Genomic DNA, 23185 nt, shown 5'->3' with positions numbered 1-23185 from the left:
AGCTATCCTGCGGGCAGTCAATGAGCGTTCTTATTTTTCTTTCTTTTATTCCCTCATATTATACTTTCTTTCCTTTGTTTTTTTTTTTCTTTTTTTTTCTTTTTTTTCTTTTTGTCAATCTATGGTTTTTGCAAAGCACAAAAAACTCAGGAGGGCGAAAAAAACATAACGATAATAGGAGCGAGAGCGATTACACATTTCACAAAGAGGCCCTTTGATTCGCCGTTGAAAGGCTTCTATACGCGGTCATTATCATCATCTTTTAATAGAAAAACTGCGGTTATAATCTACGGGATCACAGCGAGACTATGAATTTTCCAAGTGATAAAATACAGGATACGAGTAATTATATCTGTTGCCCTCCATGCTTTTTCCTTTTCTTTTTGTTCTTTGCCTGTTTATACACTCGAGTACAGTAACGAAATATGGATGACCGATTCGCTACGTCGGTAATATACGCTTCATCAATCTTAAACTGACGAAACGTATTAGCACCCTTTATTAGACGAATATGCGAGATTATTTCGAATTCTTTTTTTTCTTTTTACATTCAAGTCTTATTCTAATGTATATCGTGTATATGATTTTGTTTGTAAAATATGAGATTACAAATAATAATATTTTGGAATGAAAATAAAAAATAAAAATAGAAATAACAAATTATCTAATTAATATAATTAAATTTAATCTAAGATTTGAAAATTAAAAACAAATTTTTAAAGAAATCATACAAAGCTAAATGCTTTGTGACGTCATAAAGAAAAACATTCAACCTCGCATATTCGCTGCGAAATGACATTTCTAAAAGTGCACCGACAATTGGAAAGAACCAATTAAGTGTACGATCAATAACTCTTCCCAAGAATTCTATCGTTAGACTCTTTTTTTTTTTCACTTAACTACCAATGATAGAAATACTGTACATCAGTTCATTTGAAATTTTTCAGCGTTATAGTCCTTTGATAGTTCAAACTAGGAAGTGTTATCGGTCGTGTACAATTTAACATTCGTAATCGATCCGAAAGACGGATAATTGAGACGCGAATAAGTAGATATTATACAAACTATAAATACATGTTTTGTTCTTTTTTTATGAAATTGGGATTGATATCTTTCGATAAAATTTATAATAATAAAAATAAAAAAAAAAAAAGAAAAAATAATTGATCGAGCAACCTTCATTTTTGTTAAGGTACGTTGTGCGGCGATTACACAAAAATTAATGACTTCGATGGTGGCGTTAAATAATAATATATCGAGTTAATGTAATGATTGTTATAATATAAAAGCGATATTTAACATCGGATAATATGATTTTTGATCACACGAGAAAAATTACACACGACCTACTACTACTTATAAGGGAATCCATTGCTTTTTTTTTTTTTTTTTTTTTTTTATTATATCTATCCGTTTACATTCATGAACTCAATGATAATCAATTTTGAAAGGAGATTTTTTGTTTATATAAAGCAATGGATATATTGTATGATTATTATGAATACCACATATGTATTTTGCAGTTGAAGGGATCAATGTACCAGCAAGCCTTTGCAAAAAGAAAATATATATTTCAAAGTTTCATTTTCTCTTGCTGGTTTTGTTTAAAATTGGTTATAAAACTTTTTATACAAAGATCTTGTATTTTTGTTTTTACATTTTACCATATAAATTCTATAATTATGATTGACGTTATGCATTAACATTCTTTTATAAATATTACTACAATCTCCTTTCTTCATTTCTTATGTTTTTCATCATTATACTGTGATTGATTAAAATATTATATACGTTGAGTTTTTAAGATAATTCTTATTGAATTATAAAATAAAAATACATACAAATAATATGTAGTATGCAATGGAATCATATTATTAAATTCATGAAAAAAACTATTTAAATATCCTAGTCTCAAATATAAAATTCTACCAATTAAAGTGACTATTTTTAATATTCATCTCAATAAAATGTATTTATATTATTAAAACTGTACAATCAATATCAATACCATTAACGACACACCATTCGAGTCCTTTATAAAATGTATTTTTTACTGCAGCCTCTGACAATTGAGCATAGATAATATATCATTAATAGAAATCATTGCACAATGTATCTAAGACAATCTATCTTCTTCCCAATTCTGTACATGGTAAACAGTATATATATTTAGATGTTTTAAATTTTTTTCACTATTTGAAAATGGCTGACCACCACAGTGATTCCTTCAATATCTGCAAATAATTTGTTTTGATGTTTTGTTAATCATCTAACCTGTGAGTAATAGAGGTTCATGGATTGGAACAAATATGCAACGGGTGCTTTTTTTTAGATTGAGCAGAAAGCTAGATATATTGAGTTTGATATCGCTGTTAACAAATAACAACTACCACAGGGCAGTTCTGTTATCACCCTTGACAATATCTGTATCCTTTCCTATTCCATTTTGCTATTCTTTTTTTTCATTTTTTTTGTCTCGCGAGTATTGGTCCTTTGCTGATGGAGTTACCTCTTTCATTGCTCACTTATAACTACTATTATATATTACAATAATATTACACATAATACTATCCATGTATATTAAAATATTTAACAGCTAGCCAAATAGCAGGCTGTGATTTTCCAATAGAAAAAGAACCAAGAGACGGCATGAGTCTTTGACATATTTGAATTCACAAAAATCCTGGGTATGATCATAATATTAGTCTTACAGATTGGCGAATTCACAGCACAAGCCCAACATTGAGCCTAAGAAAGAGAGCGTAGCCACACCAGATGAATATTAAATTTCATCTAATGTACTGCGATCAGCCACTATATGCATTTCTTTCACCTAACATGGCTTGGTTAGCCTGGTTTAAGATTTTGATTAATTATTAGAGGATGCTGCAACAACAGTAGCTTTTTTTCTCTTTCTCCGGGCTGACGTTCATCTCACGTACAATTTCTGCAAATACATCGTTGACGTTTGTGCGATGTTTTGCAGATGCTTCAACAAATGGACAGCCCCAGAGTTGTGCCAAAGCATTACCTTCAGCAGTATCCACTTCACGTTGATGTTCGAGGTCTAGCTTGTTTGCGACAAGTAATACTGGTACTCTTTCAGTACCTTTGACGCGTGTTATCAATTCCTTCATTGCTTTGATATCTTGGAAAGTCTGATGATTTGTCAGACTATAAACTACGACAAAGCCTTGGCCGTTCTTTATATAAAGATCGCGCATACTCGCGAATTGTTCAGTACCGGCAGTATCAAGAATTTCGAGTACACACGGTGAATTGTCCACTTCAATTTCTTTTCGATAAAAGTCTTCGATCGTTGGATCGTATTTCTCCATAAAACATCCCGAAACAAATTGCACGGTAAGTGCACTCTTGCCTACCCCGCCCGAACCGAGGACGACTACCTTGAACTCGCGCATCTCTTTGGCAGTTCGCCTCCGTCTCCTCTTCCTCCTCGACGTGTCCAGGACCGAGAGGAAGGTTCTCTCTCCCAAGTACCTAACTGATTATCGTTGCACGTTTGTTCTTTCTCGAACACAAAAGGATTGATTGCCGCTATTAACTCCGTCTTCGTATTATTGAAACGAATACGATAAAACGAGAACAGTTCTTATTGTCGAACAAAGACATTGAAAATATTACTAAACAATGGATCGTGCACAAGATTTCACCGTGATCGAAATATAGCCGTTATTAAAGCTCAAAGAAGACATGACAGCACCGTATTCACACTCTGTCACACCGCAGTCCCCTGGCGACGTTCGCCTGGCCTGCCTCCTTCCTGTCTTTCCTCTACCCCTCACTTCTTCCCTAGTCTGACGTGCGTGACGCCATCTTATCACACTTGGATTTTCTTCAAAGCTCCTGCGCGAACATTGAGTATTGCTTCTATCCTTTTAATCTATTACAAGTTTACATATATTCAATATATATCTTTCCAGCATTTATTTTATAAGATCCAAAATCAGTTTTAAGACGTGTTTTCAAATTTTCTAGTATTTCTCTTTTTTCCTCTGTTGAACTGTTCTATGATTGGTGAATACCGATTGGGTTGGAAAAGTTGGACGAATCACAGCGCTGGATGAGAAGACTGACGATCGCTCTTTCTTTGTGTATAATTGAACCCAAGGAAAATAGTAAGAGAAGAATCACGGAAACTCCCTTTACCGGATGCAAATGTCATTCCCTTATCTTCTAGACAACACTATCCACGATCTCACGCTTCCAAGCGTTCAGTAAGTTTTATTAATATTCATTCAATATTCAAATATTTTTTTATTCAATAATCATGATTTATCTATTTTTTTTATTTATTATTTATATTTATTTTTACAAATCATTGAAAATTGTTTCTCTAAGTATTTATAAATTATTTTTTATTAATAAAAATCATTTGAATTATATTTCATTATATATATTATAATTAAATAAAAATGTAATATTATATTAATTCATTAAATGATTTATTAGACATAAATTATTATTGATAATAATGTTATTAATTTTAATTAATATTTTTATAAATAGACAATTATATAATTTTAAGTTATGGAATTAAATTAAAAACTACTATTTGTTAGTCGGTTTAATTATAAAGTTTAACTATATAAAATTTCTTATTATTTTTCCAAGATTATATAAATATACATATATAATATAATTATATACAAATTCTTAAAATAGATTAATAGAAAATAATTTAGAAAGAAACTTGTATAATATTAAAATCTATTTTTTATTAAATTTATTTTTTTATATATTTTTAGTATTAAGTTTTCCTTTTTTTTTTTGGATTATATTGAGAAATGAAATAGTAAAAAATAGAAGAGAAAAAGAAGGAAGGAAATGAAGAAATATAATATATAAATTTCATGTTTCGTGTTCCACCGTCAAAGGGCGTAACCATGCATTAGTGTGCCATGTAAATACGTCATTCCAGCAGTCATGGCGCTGACGACCTTGTGGTATGCGAACGTAGATACATGTGAGACACAATGACATCATCCGATGAAAGTGTACATAACTGAATAATGCATCATTTTAGGTATACGTATTTAGTGATGATAATTAGTTACTCATAATTAATTTTTATTATTTTTTTAATATTATGTCTTTTAATTTTAGTCGAATTTTTTATACAAAAAAAAAACAAAATTATTTAATAATAATACCGATTTAATTTAGAATAATAAGTAATAATAAATAAATAATAATTAGTATTAACACATACTAAAATGTTTTATTTATAAAATAATACATTATACTTTACTAAAAGTTTATATAAATTTACAATATGTTACGTTACTATTTAAATATAAATATTATAACTATTAATGCTAATAAATAAAAAAATTATTAAGAACTAGAACAATGAAAATTTTAATTATACGAATAAGCAAATAAGATGATTTATTTAAAATATTAATTTTGAATACAAAATAATATTATAATCTTGAAATGCACATGCACTTATTGGCATGCTTATCAATGATTCTCATTAATTAGAGCAGCATCGAAATTTAGTTACCGCTTCGATTATATAGCGTTAATTTGATTAATTTGTCGTTCGTTCACCGTGAAAAGCGTAATCAGTGCATGTTATGAATGCATGCATTAAAAAAAAAATTGTACGAGCGAAAAGTCATCGAGGTTGTTCGAAATTGTTCGTAATAAACGAGGAAACTGTCAATTAGGTCTCATGAAACCTAATTCAACACTATTAAAAATTAGTGCAATGAAATGAAAATAATTTAAGATAAGTTTAAGGTAAGTTAAGTTAAATTTAAAATTTAAAATCTTTTTTAATTGATAGTAAATTTTTTTACATATTTTTCTATATATTTGTTTTTTCACTTGATTTTTTATCTTATAATGATATTTCTTTTTTTCTTTGTTTTTTTTATTATCATATTATTATATTATTATTATATTATATATGATATGATTATATAATATAAATATAAAACAAAAAATCTATAAAAATTTTTATTTATCTTATACATATTTTTTTTTTTATATTTACACATATATATATATATATGTAATACATATAAAATACATAAAATATATATATATATATATATTTTGTATACATAATTTAATATATATATTAATTTATTATAATTTAATAATTTATTAATAATTTATATTACATAAAAGATAATGAAAATTTGATGTATTATAATGATCAAATATAAATATAACCTAAATAGACTGACAATGAAGTGGAAATACAGAACTGCAGCAACGAAGAAATATATAGCATGTTTCAAAATATATACAAAGTATTAAAAAATGTTTTCTTGGAAAATATTAGAGATTGCAAAATTATCTTTTAAAATTTAATGATATTAAAAAAAATTATTAATAGTGTTTTATTTTGTTGACAAAAAGAATATAACATTTAAAAAAATTTTCTCTTATCCTTAATGGTTCTCGAGATAATAACTTATAATACTTAAAATGAATCATTCAACATGTAAAATAATATATGAATAATTGTAAATAATTCTTAAATAATTCTAATATGAAAAACATTTTTAATTGATGCATGAACAATGATAGTAAAAATATGGAAATAGTCTACAATATCATATATTTTATTCTTGAATTTATAACAATATAATAGTTGCAATATAATAATACATTTAATTAGTATTTAATCATTAATATTCATGTAATTTATCGATCATAGACATATCGAAAGACAAAGGATTGTTATCAATTAAAAAAGAAGTTATCAACTATAGTTTATATAGTTTATGTCCTCAGTTACAACGACCCTTGAGCGGACAATGACCTGACAATTTCAATAACGTAAACAGTGTAATGATGGAGTTCGTCACCATACGATCTTGTTCGTAACTAAATTTCAGTATATCTGCTTTGTTGATAAAGGAGGTATTTATAAAAAGTATTACCGATTGAGGAATTTATATATAACATAAACATAACCTAAATATCAAAACAAAATCAAATTAACAAATCAAAGAGAAATTTGTTTAATTATTGATATTTTATATAAAATTATATGATTTAGTTTTTATACATTAAATAAATTATAATTAATATAAGTAAGTAATCTATAATTCTTTTAATAATTTATAATAATAAATTTTTTATAAGATGCACTAATTTTATATGTTAACAAAAATATTCTAAAAATATTATAATTAATAATTAATATAATATATATATATATATATTATATATATATTATAATTAATAATTAATACATTATTGAACTTTTAAAAAAAATAAAATTAAAGATTAAAGTAATCATATTATTTTTTTATAATTTTTAGATAGAATTTAAAAAATATTTATAAATACATCAATAAAAATATTAATTCTTATTATATTATATTATAATATTCTTATTATATGTAATAATATAGATATTACAATAATACAATATTTACAATTTACAATATTATTAAAAATTATTATAAATAATATTTACAATATTATTTACAATAATATAGATATTCTTATTATATGTAATAATTTTGATATGTATATAGGTAAATAAACATGACTTCTCTTCATCTTTCACCAACTGCACCAATACAGGATGAATCTCCGCAATCCGAAGTGCCAATCATACGAGAAGGTAAAATTTATTTGCATTTTTAATGTTTTTTATATATATGTATATTTCTATTATGTACCAATGATTATTGTTACTTATATAAGCATTTAAATATATCTTATATATTTTTGTTATTAATAAAAATTTCCTCATTGATAAAGATTTTACTTAAGTATAATATATATATAAATTTTGTTTATGAAATTCGTAAGATATGTATATGTGTATTCTTTGACAGATTTTGTTAAAAGTATTTTTTAAATATGATATCTACTGATTGTAAATCGAATATTGAAACATATGTTAATTTTAAATTTGTAAATCATTAAAAAAAATAAAGAAAAGTATGATTATAATTTTAAATTATATAAAAACTATTCAAACAAATATACATGAAAAAAAAAATTATTAAATTTTTAATTACAGATTTATACATATATAATATATAAATTATAATTGTCAGCTTATAAAAATAAATTTAATTAAGCATCAATTTATATAAGTATCAATTTAGTTTATATTGCTGCAATTTTTCTTTTTAATATGTATATTTATATTATATTATTTATAATTATAATTATATTATTTATATTTATATTATATTTATGTATACATATTATTTATAATATGTATATTTATATTATATGTATTGTCAATAAATATATAAACATTTTAACATAAAAAATAAAAGATATAATTATGTTAATTTTATCTTATTTTTATCGATAAAAATATTTTTATCGTATATAATAAATCAGAGAAACAAGAGAAAAAAGTTATTATAAAATAAAATTTTTTCAATTAGATAAATAGTTACATACCTTATTTTAGATAATATTATAATAACTTATAAATTCAAAGTATATGGTATGTGAAAAGAAGTTCGTATTATGAACTTCGAGGCATGATAGCACGATAGACGATATAGTCGCTGTTTGCCAAGTGACGATCAGTAAGTAGATAATAGTTGTCTTCGTTGATGGAAGCGTCACGTAAGCGGGATAAGTGACATCCAGTTTCATGTGCCTGTCGCTTGTTTCGCTCTTTTATCGGCGGTAAATATTAATCATATTCCTACGCGTAATTCAACTAGATCTCGATCGATGTTCAAATTGTTTGAAAAAGACGAATTAACTAATTCATTTACAGATTATGAGTGTAGTTGTATTAAATTATTTAATATTGTTTGTGAAAATGCATTGTGCAAATATCGGTATACTATCTTATGTTAATAATATTGCCACCTTTTTTATATGAATAACAGAATAGCTATAATTATAATCGCAAGTGTTGAATAAAAATTTCGGGTAAATGAAATTTTTATATTTGATATTAATAATAATGTTGATATTTAATTATGAATGAATCTAGATTCATTTCATTAGATCATCAATTCATAGATGTTAAATAATTGCTGCATTTCGTATATTTTTCTAACAGTGAAATCTTTCTGATATAAAAATTCCATTAAAAAATATATTATTCATTACTATATTCGTTATTTTGTTTGCTTCTTTTGGTTTCACTTTACGGATAGTAATATAAGAATGAAGTTGTGGTGAATACAAATGAAATGAATACAATTGACGCCCGAAGAAACCTTGAATTTTGAACATATTTATTTCTATAAACTCTTATCGTTAGATAAGAAAAAATAAAGAAAAAATTTTTTCCTTTGAATGAAATTTTAAAAAATTTTTTTTGGCGATAGAATGAAATGAAAATTCTGTAATATTATTGCATATTAACATGATTCATGATTAATTAATAATGTGTAAAAATTAAATAATGTTCTATTTAATTTATGAAATAATTCGTCTATCCAGACATGCGTCGGCGGATTGACAATTTACTATCGATGAATAACATAATTATTCATAATTACGTTTCATAAAATTCCATTTCATATGAAGATCTTCAATATATCTGTTTTTTCTGAACAATACGATGTTCAGAATACAATATTTTAGTAAATATTGATATTTGTGATATATAATTATAAATTGATCAATTGAATTGAATAATCATTTATTTTATAAAATAAATATTTAAATTATATATAATTTGAATAAAGTTGAAATTATTATAATTCTCATTCGTAATTAAATATTTTTATGCTTTTAGTTGTTATATTATTCTTCTTTGTTTTATTTGTTAAAATAAATTATCAGAAATAATAATACAAAGAGAACAAATATGTTAGGATAAAAATATCTTCAATTATTTTAAGATATTATAGCTGGAAAAGTTTTAACCTAGAGGAAAGCATTTATTTTATTTTATTTATCTACAAAGATAACGTGAAACGCAGAGTCGTTTGAAGAGGTAAATCTGTCCCAAGGAAAGTACATACACAAGTTTATCATTTTGCTGAGAAGGAGAAACTTGAGAAAACAAACGATCGTTAGTGTATTTAGTGCTTCCAATAATTCAGTACACAATTTTATTCGTGCCTGCTTTAAATAAATGAATGAAATATATTTTCATGCATTAAAAATGAGAAAGAATTTATGAGAAAAAATGGTGATGGTAAAAAATAATACATATTAAAATACAATTAAACTATTAGATAAAATGTTTTGATATATTTATTTTATAATTGAGAAAAATTAAAAGTGAATGTTGGTTGTGAAAAAATATATAAGTGATGGAATCTGAATACTTGGAAATTTCTTGGAAAACAAAAATACAACAAATACGAAAACGAATTCGTGTTTTATTTAGGGACACGTTAAAAAAATATAGATCAAAGAGAAAGGGTTATACCAGATTTCTCACGGATGATGAAAAGAGGTAATTCTATTACATGCTTGAATAATAATTAAATGAACTAAAAATAAATTTAAAAAACTAATTGATCAGGTAAAATAATATTAACGAAAATTTAATGTTGTGTGAAATTAATAATTCTGATTTAAAAATAAAAATTCAAATAAGTTTGAATTTAAATTTGAAATTAGAAATATTTATTTAAAATTTAAATAAATATTCGAATTTATTTTGAAATTCAGTCTGGTTTAAAAATATTTAAAAAACAGTCAATCGATTAATCTAATTAATCTAATTAAAAGAAGAAATATAATTTTCAATATGTTTTTTATTTTATATTTTAAGGTGGCTTATCATTGCCGAATATGACTTGTCCAACCGGCTTGGAATACCTTATAGTCCTTGATTATTTAGGTATACGGCTGAAAAATACAATAGAAGGTTGGTTTTAAAATAAATGTGTTATGTCTTTCATTATATAATTTACAGTTTAATATAATGTGTATATAAATCAATGAAATAATTACAGTCGATCATTTTTGGAATGCTAAAAATGAATTCTTCGTGTTGAATATCAGAGGAGAGACAATATTTAATGTTACGGAACAATCAGATTGGTGGGGACGTTTATGTTTGGGTGCTTCTCGTACTTGTGAATTTCATGTGACTGATACTTACGGAAGAGAAATTCTGCGTATGGTTCAACCTTTTACTTGTTCATTTCAGGTATTTTTGTTATCTTCATGTTATAAAAAATATTTGAATTAACAATCGAACGCGTGGTAATAATTCGAAAAAAAAAAATGTCAATCGCAACATATCAATTAAAAAATTTTAATATCTTTGTATATCTTTGTGTAATGAAAAGTTTTTTTTAATAATGTTAGATTTAAATGCTAATTATTTAAATTGCTTCTTTTTATGATCAATATTAATTGCATAATCTCTGATTTTTATCATTTATCTTATTTAATCTATTGATAGATTCTTTTGTTTATTTTTCCTATATAACAATCGCATATTATTTTATCTTCGTAATTGTATAACGATAGCATATTTTATATGAACGTAATAATCAATTCAATGAAAGATACGTCCCCCAGCCATGTTACCATAATTGCTTTTTTATTTATGATGAACTAATAGATACAGCTCGCGAAACGTTCGCTTGAGTTTCTCGAACATGCGGTGCACACAATGCGCAAACTTTCTTCACACGTGCGCACCATCTGTAGATTACCTTTGACGAAAAGTTATTCGGCCCATTAGAAAAGCCGGTCACGATCGATACTCTTTGACTAGCACCGCTCGTCGACGCTTTTGGACGTGTTGTTTCAGTCTGCGGTGAAGAACCTCGTTCACTTGATCCCATATGAGAGCATTAGGAACAAAACCCTTTGACAAACATCAGTTATAAATGTTTTTGGATACGAAACAACTGAAAAAGTAAATCGTCAAAATAATTTATCGTATATTTTACGTGAATTAAAGCATATAATTATATGTAACTTCTCTGGTAAAAATTTTTCTTCTTTATTACAAAAATCATTCATGGAATAATAAAATTTATTTTTTTAAAGATAGTATAAAATTATAAAATTATAAAATTTTTTTTTAAATTATATATGCAAGTTATAAAAGAAATAAATTAAATTTGATTTATACATCGAACGATTACTATAATTTGTATCTATAATTTATATATTTAGCATAATGTGCAAAATAAAAAGACTGATAACTGAGCGTAATGCTGACTATTCATTTTGTGCAAATTCTTTGAAATAGATCTATATATAAAAATGTACATGATTTTTTTAAAGAAGATATTAAGTGTAAATATTTTTTTGAAATTCAACTTAATTCAACTTAAATATGATTTAATTTTTTTTCTTTAGTAAATGCCAAAAGTTGTTTGAATATGTATAGTACATAATAATATATAATTTTGAAATTACCGCTATTTTTTATATATACGTACATATTTTTTTAATTGTATATATATATCTAGTTTTAAGATTAATAATTTGAATTTTTTAATTTGTTTGTAGAAGTTACAAGTGTATTCTGAAGATATATTACTCGGTTCTGTTTCACAAAATTGTTTCTTTCTAAGGCCAACATTTTCTATTAATGATTCGACTGGGAAAACTGTTTTAAAATTAAAAGGACCAAGGTTTCCAAGTTGTAATAACATAATAGTGTATAAGGTAAAAATATTAATTTTAACATATAGTATATATATACATATATATATATATATATTTAGTTAATACGTAATTTCTTTTTTTTTTTCAGATAAAATCTGCAGATGATAAACATAAAGTTGGACAAATTAAAATAACGTTTAAAATGCTAAATTATTTCGTTCCTTTTACCGATATAACTACTGGTGATTTCAATATAAATTTTCCTTTAGATTTAGATGTTAAAATTAAAAGTATTCTTCTTGGTGCTTGTTTTTTACTCGTAAGTTATTACAAAAATTTAATTGGATATTAGCATTTATAAATTTACCAACATTATAAATATTTATATTTCAGGATTTATTTTATAAACGAAGAAGACAAAGTATTTTACTATAAAATAAAATATTACAATGAAAAAAATATTTATACCAAAACGTACAATATCATTAACGATTTTGATTTATAAATATTATTGATTTGATATTTTTGTATTTTAGTAAATAATTTGAAGTAAGAATATTATTCATTATTCAAAGTATATTTAATAGTGTGAGATTTCGCGAGTTGTGTGAGATTTATCTTTTGAGATTTCTATTAAAAGACTAAATAAGTTATTCAATTCCTAAATTTTCAATTAACTTTACAATTCTATATAATATTATTATATAAAAATCACTTATTATAAATACTATTATATTTACAAAATAAAATTAATAATTTTTTTCAAAAATATGCAGTTCCTGTTATATTTTCAAAAGAGGTAAAGTTAAAGAAAAAAGTAGTATATTATTACGTATGTCTTTTTATTCGTGTTTTAAACTCACATTTTCATACATCTGATAGTGAAACTGTCTCAGCTGCAGCATTTAGTATGCTATATTCGTCGCAGATGTTCTTGGTTTTGGTAAAAAACGAGAATGCAAAAACAACATGCGTGTAACATCCTTTCCTACATACGTTAGAATACTGCTGCCGGGATGTTGCAGACATTGCACTTGTTGCATTTTTTTTTAACACATCAAAGATCGGATTTGTAAACTAGATTTAGATTTCAAAATGAAAGAGTCAAAAATTCTTTGTTATAGTTCAGAATTTCTCAATATTCAAAAATTATTTTTGTCATTAAATTTTATAATATTTATTTAGAAACAAAATTTATATAGATTTTGTTACTTAGCAAGAATTCTTTTACTTTTACAGAATATAACTTTATTTCAAAAGATAATATAATCGTTAAATCAACGTTTCCATAAAAGTTTTGAAGGATACCAAGACGATAACAGTTTGATAATTGAAATATTGAATAATATTAAATATTGATAGAAATATTCTTTGAAAAATGATTCTTTTTTATTTATATAAACTTATTTTCTATATTTATTATTATTAAATGATACTTCGATTTATTTTGACATGAACAAAAAATCTGTTCATGATTGTAAAAAAATTAAATAGAATTGAAATCGATTTTTTTCTGCGAAACATTGTACAGAATTCAAAACATCCTCAACAGCGGAAAACATCGCGATCCGTTCAATCAATGCAAATTTTTATATAATGATTAATTCATTTTTGCCTCGTAGTTAGACATTATTACAAATGTTGAAGAATTTTTACGAAATAATACGTGTAGATATAAGGATATTTCCGATAAATAAAAAAAAAAAAACAAAAGAAGGTTACAGATAAAAAGAATAAAAAATGAAAGAGAAAATGAAAGAATACTGCGTGTATTTTTTCTACATGCTGGATTACATGTTTTTAAAAAAAATAGGATGAAACAAAAGTAAAATACTTTTGAAAATATAATAATGCGTATTATACGTAACATATAATACAAGTAGCTCTTCTCTTTTTCATTTTGTTCATATGGACTGATAAAAAGGAACTTGATTCAACGTAAGAGACATAATAATAATGGTAATAATATTAATAATAGTAATAATATTAATTAATATAATAATAATAATAATAGTAATAGTAGTAATAATAATAATCATAACGCGTGTGTAAAGAAAAGATGGAGACCTTGGAGACGTGCAAAGCTTATCATTCACGATAACAATTCTAGATATCTTTCAAAATTCAGAATGCTTGTCATTTTAATTTTTTTTTTTTGGTTTCGACTAGACGAACTAAACCTTTCTAGAAATTATTTCATCGTGAACCAAGCTTTCATCGACCGTTTAGAACTCTAAGAAGTACGCGCTTATAGCTGCGTTGAAGAGATCTTAGCACATCGAGGATTAGGATTTATTTAAAATTAGAAGACAAAAATCGTCTATTATTTTTTATTTCACGTAACAAAATGCGTGAATCAAAAAAATGCCCCATTGTTTTTTAGAAATTGCTGTTTCTTTGTTTATTTTTCAGAACAGTCACAGTTCTTTTATTTTTTAATTTTTTCTCACGTTTGGAAACGAGAACGAATTATAATACTTCATTTTTTACGATACAAAATCTTTGACTTTTCTTTTCGAATAGTTCATCGTTTCTTTCAGTTTTTACAAAAATGATGTAATAATGAAGATCTTTATATCTTTTTCAAAGAAAGGATCCTCGATGTATCAAGAACGTCTAAAGGACGAATAAAGGGAAATAATCGCGTGTTGCTTTGTCTCTGGCGCGTTATTTAAAGTTCCTTTTCGAGTTTAATCAACTCGGCGATTCCATCATGCATCTCCTTCACAGCCTGATACTCAGTCAGACCAAGACGTCGTTTATTAGAAATATCGTAGATGCCACCTTCAGCCTCAGTGTGCTCTCCACGAGTACCACGAACCTGGAGATTGAATTTTCCTGCGATTTCCTCAAGTTTTGCCCTGTTAGCAGCTAATTTAGGCAGCTTGATGTGCACAGAAGCGCGGACTGTAGTACCTAAATTAGTTGGGCAGAAAGTCAGGAAACCAAGACGATCATTGTGTGAGAACGGAAGTCGTTTCTCGATTTCGTTTACAGCATGTACCAAACGACGATAAACCTATAAAAGTTAAGATTTTTTTTTTTAATTAATTATATTAAACTTACAAACTTATAAAGTATTGATATAAGATAAATAATTAAAAAGATATTTATTTTTACCTGTCCAAGGTCACCGCCCATCTGCATGGAAATAATACGAAGATGATCTTCCTCGTTGCACCAAACCAAGAAGGTCTTATCGTCGTTGTGGTAAATACCACGACCAGTGGGCCAGAAGCGACAAGCATTAGCAGCTTGCAAAAAGCGATCACCCTCTTTAAACAGGAAGTGATCGTCGATCAATTTTTGTTGAATTTCTTTGCTCATGCCGGTTAGAGGATAGAAAGTTCCCTTGAGTTCATCCTCTAAGCCTGACAGAGTACTAGAGACTTTTTCTTCCATCTCTTTGTATTGAGCCTCGGTCAAGCAAGGATTGAATGGATAGCCTTCTAAGGAGCGACCGCATCTTACACGAGTGGAAACGATGAATTCATTCTAAAAGAAAAAAAAAAAAAGAAAAAAATAAAAAAAAATAAAACATTAATCAATACATAAAAATTTTAAGAGAATATTTTTCTATTTAAAATATATTATATAAAATATATTACAAATGATAGAGTTTTTTATAATTTTCATCTGATTAAAAAAAACTATATGATAAAAACTATTATTATCTTTATTATTCGAATAAAGATAAGCATTATTTATCTGAAAATTTGATAACATATAGATATATATAACATATAGAAAATATCGAAATTAATTATATAAACTTTAATTAATTATTAAATTATGTCTAGATTATATTTTTCAATACTAACAGCTGGATCAAGGTTGCCAAGAGAATCAACGTCTCCAAAGTCTTTTGGTGGATGCTTGTCAGTCTTCTTGAAACCACCATGATAATCTTCAATAATGGGATCGAAGAGATCAGCAAAAAGTGTGTAAGCCTCAGCATCAGGAGCATAAATACCAACACCAGAATCCAAATTCTCTATACCAGATTGGATACAATCTAGAAGAGTAGAATCGAAGGAAGTTTTCTTCGTTTTTAGTTGATCAAAGACCTCCTTGGTCAAATATTTCTTCAGCAATGATTTGCTGTCTGAGTTAGACAATTTGGTGAAGCCGGTCTCTAGTTTATCCAACACAGCTTGGTCAACCATATTGCTACTTTTTTTGCTGTAAAAAAATTATATCAAATATTTAAATTGAATATTAATAAATTAAATATTATATATATATATATATATATATATAAGAAATAAATATAACATAGAAAAAATAATATTTGAAATTTTCTTTTTCATTCTTATTTGTTAAGAATTTATTTTAAAAAAAGAATATTATAATTTTCTATTATATTTTCTACACGTTAATTAATATAAAAATAAAATATAAGTTAAATGTTTAAAATTTAAAAATTATGAATAAGATATTAAAATTAATCCAATCAAATTATAAAAAAATTTTAATATTTTATATTTTAATATTTTTATATTAACTATTTTTTACATGAGATAAAAAAATATTAAATAAATTAATGAAAACAAAAAAATTAGCTTTTTTTTTCTTGTACTTAGATACATGTTGATTTCCGTACTAATAGATAGATTGATGATTATTCTATAAATAATCAAAATTATATGTGAGTGTTGTTTTGATTCTTTATCAGCATGCCTTATCACGAAAATTATATCTGTTTATATACGTATTATTTACATCAGATTGTCTATCATAATCGCGAAATAATTCTTTTTTTTTTAATAATGGAATATATTTCAAGATTTAAAAAAATTTTTAATATATTAATTTTTCTTGTTTTCGTTTTATGTTTTATTGTATCGGATTTAAGAAGGAAGAATTTAATATTGCTAATATTTTATATATATATATTAAATTTTTTTTAAAAATAAATAAAGAGCAGAATAACAGTCCAATTATCAAAGATTTTTAATTATATAACAAATAAAATTTAATTTTTCTGTTCATATAAAATTATTAGATATATTTTTATATATATTCAAAAAAATTTCTATATTATTCTTTAATAATGTTAAAAAAATATTATAAACAATCTTATTAATGTACATTTGAAAATTATTAAGAGAAAAGTATAATAACATTGAATTCCATGAAAAATAACTATATTATCTGTTTTCATTTATCTATGATCATTGACTATTTTCCTTTGAAGCATTTTATATATATATATATATATATATAAGCATATATATCCTATATAACTTTTACGTAACATCAACCCTATTATCCAACTTTTGCAACCCCCTCATAACTCTATCGCTACAAAACAATTCTATCGACGACGATGATAATGCTTCAATAAATTTCGCACACGCTCCATATAATAATTATTATGATCATAATTAATTATAAGTTTCATTCAACATTTATAAAATATCTAATAATTAATGAAATACAAAAATCGTTAAAAATCATTCAAAATCCTTATTACTCACGTTCTAAATAGTTTGACAGTTTGATAGTTGATAAAATGATTAAAAAGTCGAGGCGGTTTCAAAAGATACATATTCTTCGATGCAGAGAAAACTTTAAGGATTTTAAGTATGGCTGTCATCGGAAAATTTATGATCGCTGTTCACCTTTCTTTTATGCACGTTTTAATCGTACTTTTTTGTGTGCAAATTTTAGAAAAGGATTCATTATTATTTAAGTTTATCAGTTAAGAAATAAGAATAATCGACACATAACATCGATTTTCGATGTGAATGTGGTGTCGATTTTCGATATGAAGTAATGCCAATTTTTAATAGTACAGTTTAGATGAAATATCTAATATCTCGAAAACATACATTTGCAATAATTTTTAGGAATTTTTATATATCACTTTATTATATATCACTTGTATATCACTTGCTGTATATCACTTATTGTATATCACTATATTAAAGATATCTTTCAGGAATATTTTTCTTAATTTATAAATTATATATTTTTTTTTGTTAAATTAAAATTGTAATTAAATATTGTAAATAATAATAAAAAATATTTGAATTTTATTTTAATAAAATTATTTAATAAATGAATAGAAAATAAAGAAATATTTTGTGAAAATTTAATTTTTCAAAATGATAATAAAAAATCGGCAATATTCTATAATAACAATATAATTATAATTAAATTTAGTTATAAATAACATGATTTTCAATTAAATATTTTTTTCTATTAATATTTAACAAAACATATATGTATATTAAATTGATTCAATAAAAAATTTTATGGATTCATAAATCATTTAAATATATATTATAGTTTTTTTTTACGAAAAATTTTCAGATAATAATATTAATAATTAATGATACAATATTGCAAAATAAAATTATATGATTACATGAACACATCAATAAAATATATTTTTTATCAGTGCCATGACTGTTTTGCAAAGTGCCAAATATTCTACTCAAAATAAATTAAATACTTTATTCAAATTGTGATAAAATTATTATTATACTTTATAAATATCAAAGTTAAGATAAAATATACAAATATAAAATTTTTTTAATTAATTATTTTGAGCAAAGTATATTATACAATTAGTGATAATTAGGCGTGTTTTGATGCTTGGTGCAATTTTTGAAATTATACACATAGTGTATCGCTCGAACTCTTTCCCCCCTTTTTTTAAAGAAATATCTAATTCTTAATGTTCATTGATTAAACTCATTTTTTTTCCATTTTATATCATTTTACAAAATGGACGATGCTACAATCATAAATGTTATAAATACAATTTAAAAAATTTTTTTTTCTTTTTAAATTAGAATAATTTTTTACAATTACAATTAAGTTAAATTCAATTAAAAATACAATTACCTTAAATTCTACTTTTTCTAATTTTTTTACAAAGTAGAGAAATTTCTTTATTATTTTTGTTTTATGTATATAATATAATTCTATATTTTTTTCTATTTATTTACAAAAAATTTAAAAAATTTTCAATATTTATTAACTCATACTAATCTTTTTCCACTTCTTTATTTTAAAAGAATTCATCATCTTTTTTATTACATTTAAATATTGTAATAATTGTTAATAATTATAAATGTTTAAACTCTTTCAATTTTTTCAAATTCTTAATCGTAAAAAATTTTTGATCATAAATGATTAATTTTTCATCTTCTACCTTTTTTCTATAAATATTATCAGACGTATAATTTTCAATATTTAACAGTTCAAGTCCTCTCTTTCTCTCTCTCTCTCTCTCTCTCTCGCTCCCTCCCTCCTCTCTCTCTCTCTCTATTTTCTTATATCTCTTTTAGAGGACTTTATTCCTTATATCTTGTAATAACTCATTAAGTAATTTAATCTTCTTCTTCTTTTCAATATTTTTTTGATTATCAAAAAAAAAAAAACTGCAAGAAGAACAATAATAGAATTCAAACGATCGTTTCCTTGCCCTCCCTTTTTTTTTCTAAATGCACAAAAATAAAATAACAAGTTCGAGCGAGATTGCGAGATTTGGTTGCCTTTCAGCCGATTCAAAACACTGCGTGTACCAGCAAATACGTACTCGACCTCGACGTTCGTTTCGTCCGACGATTCGCATATGCCCAGCGACGCGCATACACCCATTGTCGACGATTATGCGCCGATTATGCCTCGATTATCGCCCCGGGTTATGCGCCTATTTATAAGCGACACGAACAGTTAACGGTCGATCCTCTCCTTCTCTTTATAAAACCGTCGACGATAAAGAGGAAGAATTCAGGCAGGCAGGCATTAGTTGCAGCACGATGTCACCGATGTCGATCAGGATCAGAATGATACGATTTCATCACTTCTATTAGAGGATTTCTTCTATCTCTTTCTCTCTCTTTCTTTCGCCGCGTTTTCGCCACGTGGAAACGAACGCGAAAAATTTTTTCTCTTTTCCTTTTTTCCCCCTTTTTCTTCTTCTGTAAACGAGACTTGACGACATGGAGGATTTTTTGCAATGATAAATTAAAATTATTTTTGTGCGGTTTTGGTGCATTATTTTCTTTTTTCGATTTTTCTGATTTTGAGTGTAAAAGTGGTCTATATTTTTTTTTACGTTTACGTTAAATTTGTATACGTTTTATTTCGATTAAATCGATCAATTGAAAAATATCTGTATCAATTTTTAGTAATAACATATGTTATTTATTTTATTTTCTTTTTTATTTTTTATTTTTTTTTTTTGGTATTTCCAGAGTTTAATCAATGATAATGTTAAAACCTCGATATTTAAAGAAAAAAATTAAATAATTCGTGGGCTATGAATCTTAAAATGATTATTGCGTATGATAAATTATATACTTTAATTATTTTTTTATATATAATTATTAATTTTTATATTCCATAATGCAAACATATTAATCAATTAAACAGTTTATAACATAATAAAAAAGTTACATAAAAACATACATAAAAAAGTTATGTTTTATTATATTTCATTAAAATTATTGAAAAATAATTTTTCATTATGTTGATGCATTAAATCTAGATATCTTTCAATAGATCATTAATTTTTCATTATTTAAAAAAATTTAAGAAAATACTAGTAGCAAATGATAATGCACGATAAAATAAAATGATATGAAAAAAACATTTAAAAACATTTTAACATTTAAATCTAATTACTTTAATATATATCTTCTATAATTATATTTAGATAAAAGAGAGATAAATTATATGATTATTATATCTATAAAAAATTTAATTCAAAAGATTAAAAAATTTTAAAATTATAAAAAGATTTATATTAGAAAATTATTTTTTTTATTATTTTATTTCTATAAAAATATTATAAAAAAGAAATAGAAAATTTTTAATGAAAATAATTTTATTTGCTTATTAAATTTTCTCTTATCCAATAAAAAAAGTTATTAAATATTTAAATAGTTAACATGTAGAGTTAACATGTAGATTAAGTCTGTTTCAATTAATTATAATTAACAATGTATCTTAAAACCCAATTTTTAATAACTTGTGTAAGTACATATATATTTATCTGATAGGTTTCTTGTGCTTTCATATGCTACTGGAAATGACTTGCATTCTTATATTCTCGGATAATATCTTTACCCATAACTTCAATTAATTGTTACCTTAAACTTTCTTTCGTATCTTATGTGTGAATAACAGTAAATCATAAATATTTCATTCACTAAAGAATAATCTGACAAATTTTTCTAATTTATCTCATGAAGATATCTATTAAATTTATTATCTTAATTAAATTTATATCTATATGTTTAAACAAGATTTCTTATATTTATGATATTAATTGTATGTACCTTTAATTAAAAAAGGAAAAGTTGAGAATTTCTTTTTTCAAAAAATAAGTAAAATGGTAACAAAAATCAATATTTTAAAATTAAAAAAAATATTTTTTCATTGGAGTGATATTAAAAAAAAAAAAGAAAAGAAATAGTGATTAAAAAGACGAAAAAAAGCTTTTAAAATATCTTCCAACCATATTTCATACTGGAAGGGTAACAATGGTAACAAGGGAGGTAAAGTGAACATAAACCAATATATCGTGCGAAATGCAAATAAAATTTTTCAGTCGACCTGTTTCCCGTCCACGCCCCTGCGTAAGGGTAGGAAGGTTAACCCTTTTGTGTGAACCAGCAGGGGTAGTCCCTATCCACTATAAATGCTGGCTATATACTTGGCCCAGCTCCTTTATAAAGAACTTAAGAGACCGTTCAAATAATTCATTCTTGATACTTAAGCCAATAAAATAATACAAAAAAAAAAAAAAGTAAAAAAAAGAGAATTTTATTTAATAGCTAGATGAACAATAGAACATTAAATAAGCTTAAAAAAAGAATTTTCTTTATGTTTGATCAATAAAATTATTTTGCTATTTAAATGGAAAAGCAATTCCTAATTAATTCAGACTCGACTAATGAACTTATAAAAGCTTAAGATAAGAGACGAAAGTTTCAGTTAATAGGGATCTTTGACCTGTATGTCAAACTTTAGAGGACATAAACTCTGCTGATGATTCGATACTTAATGTGTGGGAAACTTGAAGGATAATTAAGTTCTGAGTAACTTGTAAGAATTTTAACGATCGAGCGATGAGAACTTTGATAATTCGCTGATGAATCGAATCTGATTCTTCTTTGATAGCACGGATATCTTAAAATTTTTCGTATTAAATTTAATATTGAACATAATAAATGTACTTTATTTTATTAATTTTTCGTATAAATTCTTTAGAAAATTTCTAATTTTATTTAGCAATAAATAATAAATATATTTTTTAAAAAATCTTTTTACTAGTTTAATTCTTTTGTTAATTTTACTTTGAAATATTAATAAATAAATATCACATATTTTGCTTTACAATTTGTTTTTTTTTTTAATTTTTTCTTTTTAAGGCAATACATTATATATCAACTAAAAAAAAAAAGATTTTTTCAAAATTCCTGTTCAAATATAATTCGTTTAAATAATGGATAACGTGTTAAAATAAGAAAATAAAAAATATTTCTTTCTTCGATAAACAATAACTATGTTCCTCTTAAATAATAACTATAATATCTCAAATGATTCATCTCTCGAGTCTTCGATGCATCAATTACGAATTCCATGAATGTCTGATCTGACGTGTTTCTACGTCACTAGGTGGGCACCGAGCCAAGTGACGTCACCGACGAAC

General features: G+C 24.8%; 3 protein-coding genes across 14 annotated transcripts in view; 1 reads left to right on the top strand and 2 right to left on the bottom strand.

Annotated features, from left to right (window-relative positions):
- Positions 1 to 1874: 1874 nt before the first annotated feature.
- Positions 1875 to 3427, bottom strand: LOC122713961 (ras-related protein Rap-2a). The gene has a single exon (XM_043934833.1). It carries the CDS (start codon positions 3420 to 3422, stop codon positions 2877 to 2879), a length of 546 nt encoding a protein of 181 aa, XP_043790768.1. The 5' UTR covers positions 3423 to 3427; the 3' UTR covers positions 1875 to 2876.
- A 772-nt stretch (positions 3428 to 4199) lies between these two features.
- On the top strand, positions 4200 to 14546 carry LOC122713959 (phospholipid scramblase 2-like). 9 transcript variants are annotated; one of them, XM_043934823.1, is made up of 7 exons: positions 4200 to 4238; positions 7527 to 7615; positions 10709 to 10804; positions 10893 to 11089; positions 12412 to 12570; positions 12659 to 12829; positions 12904 to 14546. In XM_043934823.1, the coding sequence occupies exons 2-7, from the start codon at positions 7537 to 7539 to the stop codon at positions 12943 to 12945; spliced, it is 744 nt and encodes a 247-aa protein (XP_043790758.1). In that variant the 5' UTR covers positions 4200 to 4238; positions 7527 to 7536; the 3' UTR covers positions 12946 to 14546. The 9 variants fall into 9 exon arrangements, with proteins under 9 accessions (XP_043790758.1, XP_043790760.1, XP_043790759.1 ...); XM_043934825.1 differs by lacking the exon at positions 4200 to 4238 and adding an exon at positions 6624 to 6903; XM_043934824.1 differs by lacking the exon at positions 4200 to 4238 and adding an exon at positions 7035 to 7076.
- The window catches only part of LOC122713958 (arginine kinase), a 24157-nt gene continuing 15235 nt past the window's right edge, over positions 14264 to 23185 (bottom strand). For all 4 annotated transcript variants that reach the window (XM_043934821.1, XM_043934819.1, XM_043934822.1 and 1 more), the window contains 3 exons: positions 16332 to 16692; positions 15631 to 16005; positions 14264 to 15529 (listed from right to left, as the gene is read on the bottom strand). In XM_043934821.1, coding sequence (XP_043790756.1) covers positions 15182 to 15529; positions 15631 to 16005; positions 16332 to 16676 — 1068 coding nt within the window. In that variant the 5' untranslated portion in view covers positions 16677 to 16692 and the 3' untranslated portion in view covers positions 14264 to 15181. The remainder of the gene's footprint in view (positions 15530 to 15630; positions 16006 to 16331; positions 16693 to 23185) is intronic.

The sequence above is a fragment of the Apis laboriosa genome, unplaced genomic scaffold (genome assembly GCF_014066325.1).
Source record: "Apis laboriosa isolate Shangri-la unplaced genomic scaffold, ASM1406632v1 scaffold26_cov146, whole genome shotgun sequence".
Classification (NCBI taxonomy): Eukaryota; Metazoa; Arthropoda; class Insecta; order Hymenoptera; family Apidae; genus Apis; species Apis laboriosa.
Note: the sequence above shows the minus strand (reverse complement) of the source record. Positions and strands in the feature narration are given on the sequence as shown.

What these genes read in the sequence shown, in the direction of transcription:
- LOC122713961 (XM_043934833.1), bottom strand. Translation starts at nt 3,422, where the DNA reads ATGCGCGAGTTCAAGGTAGTCGTCCTCGGTTCGGGCGGGGTAGGCAAG.
- LOC122713959 (XM_043934823.1), top strand. Translation starts at nt 7,537, where the DNA reads ATGACTTCTCTTCATCTTTCACCAACTGCACCAATACAGGATGAATCT. An exon ending in AGTGCCAATCATACGAGAAG is followed by an intron (nt 7,616 to 10,708) that starts GTAAAATTTATT and finishes TTATATTTTAAG; the next exon opens with GTGGCTTATCATTGCCGAAT. An exon ending in GCTGAAAAATACAATAGAAG is followed by an intron (nt 10,805 to 10,892) that starts GTTGGTTTTAAA and finishes AAATAATTACAG; the next exon opens with TCGATCATTTTTGGAATGCT.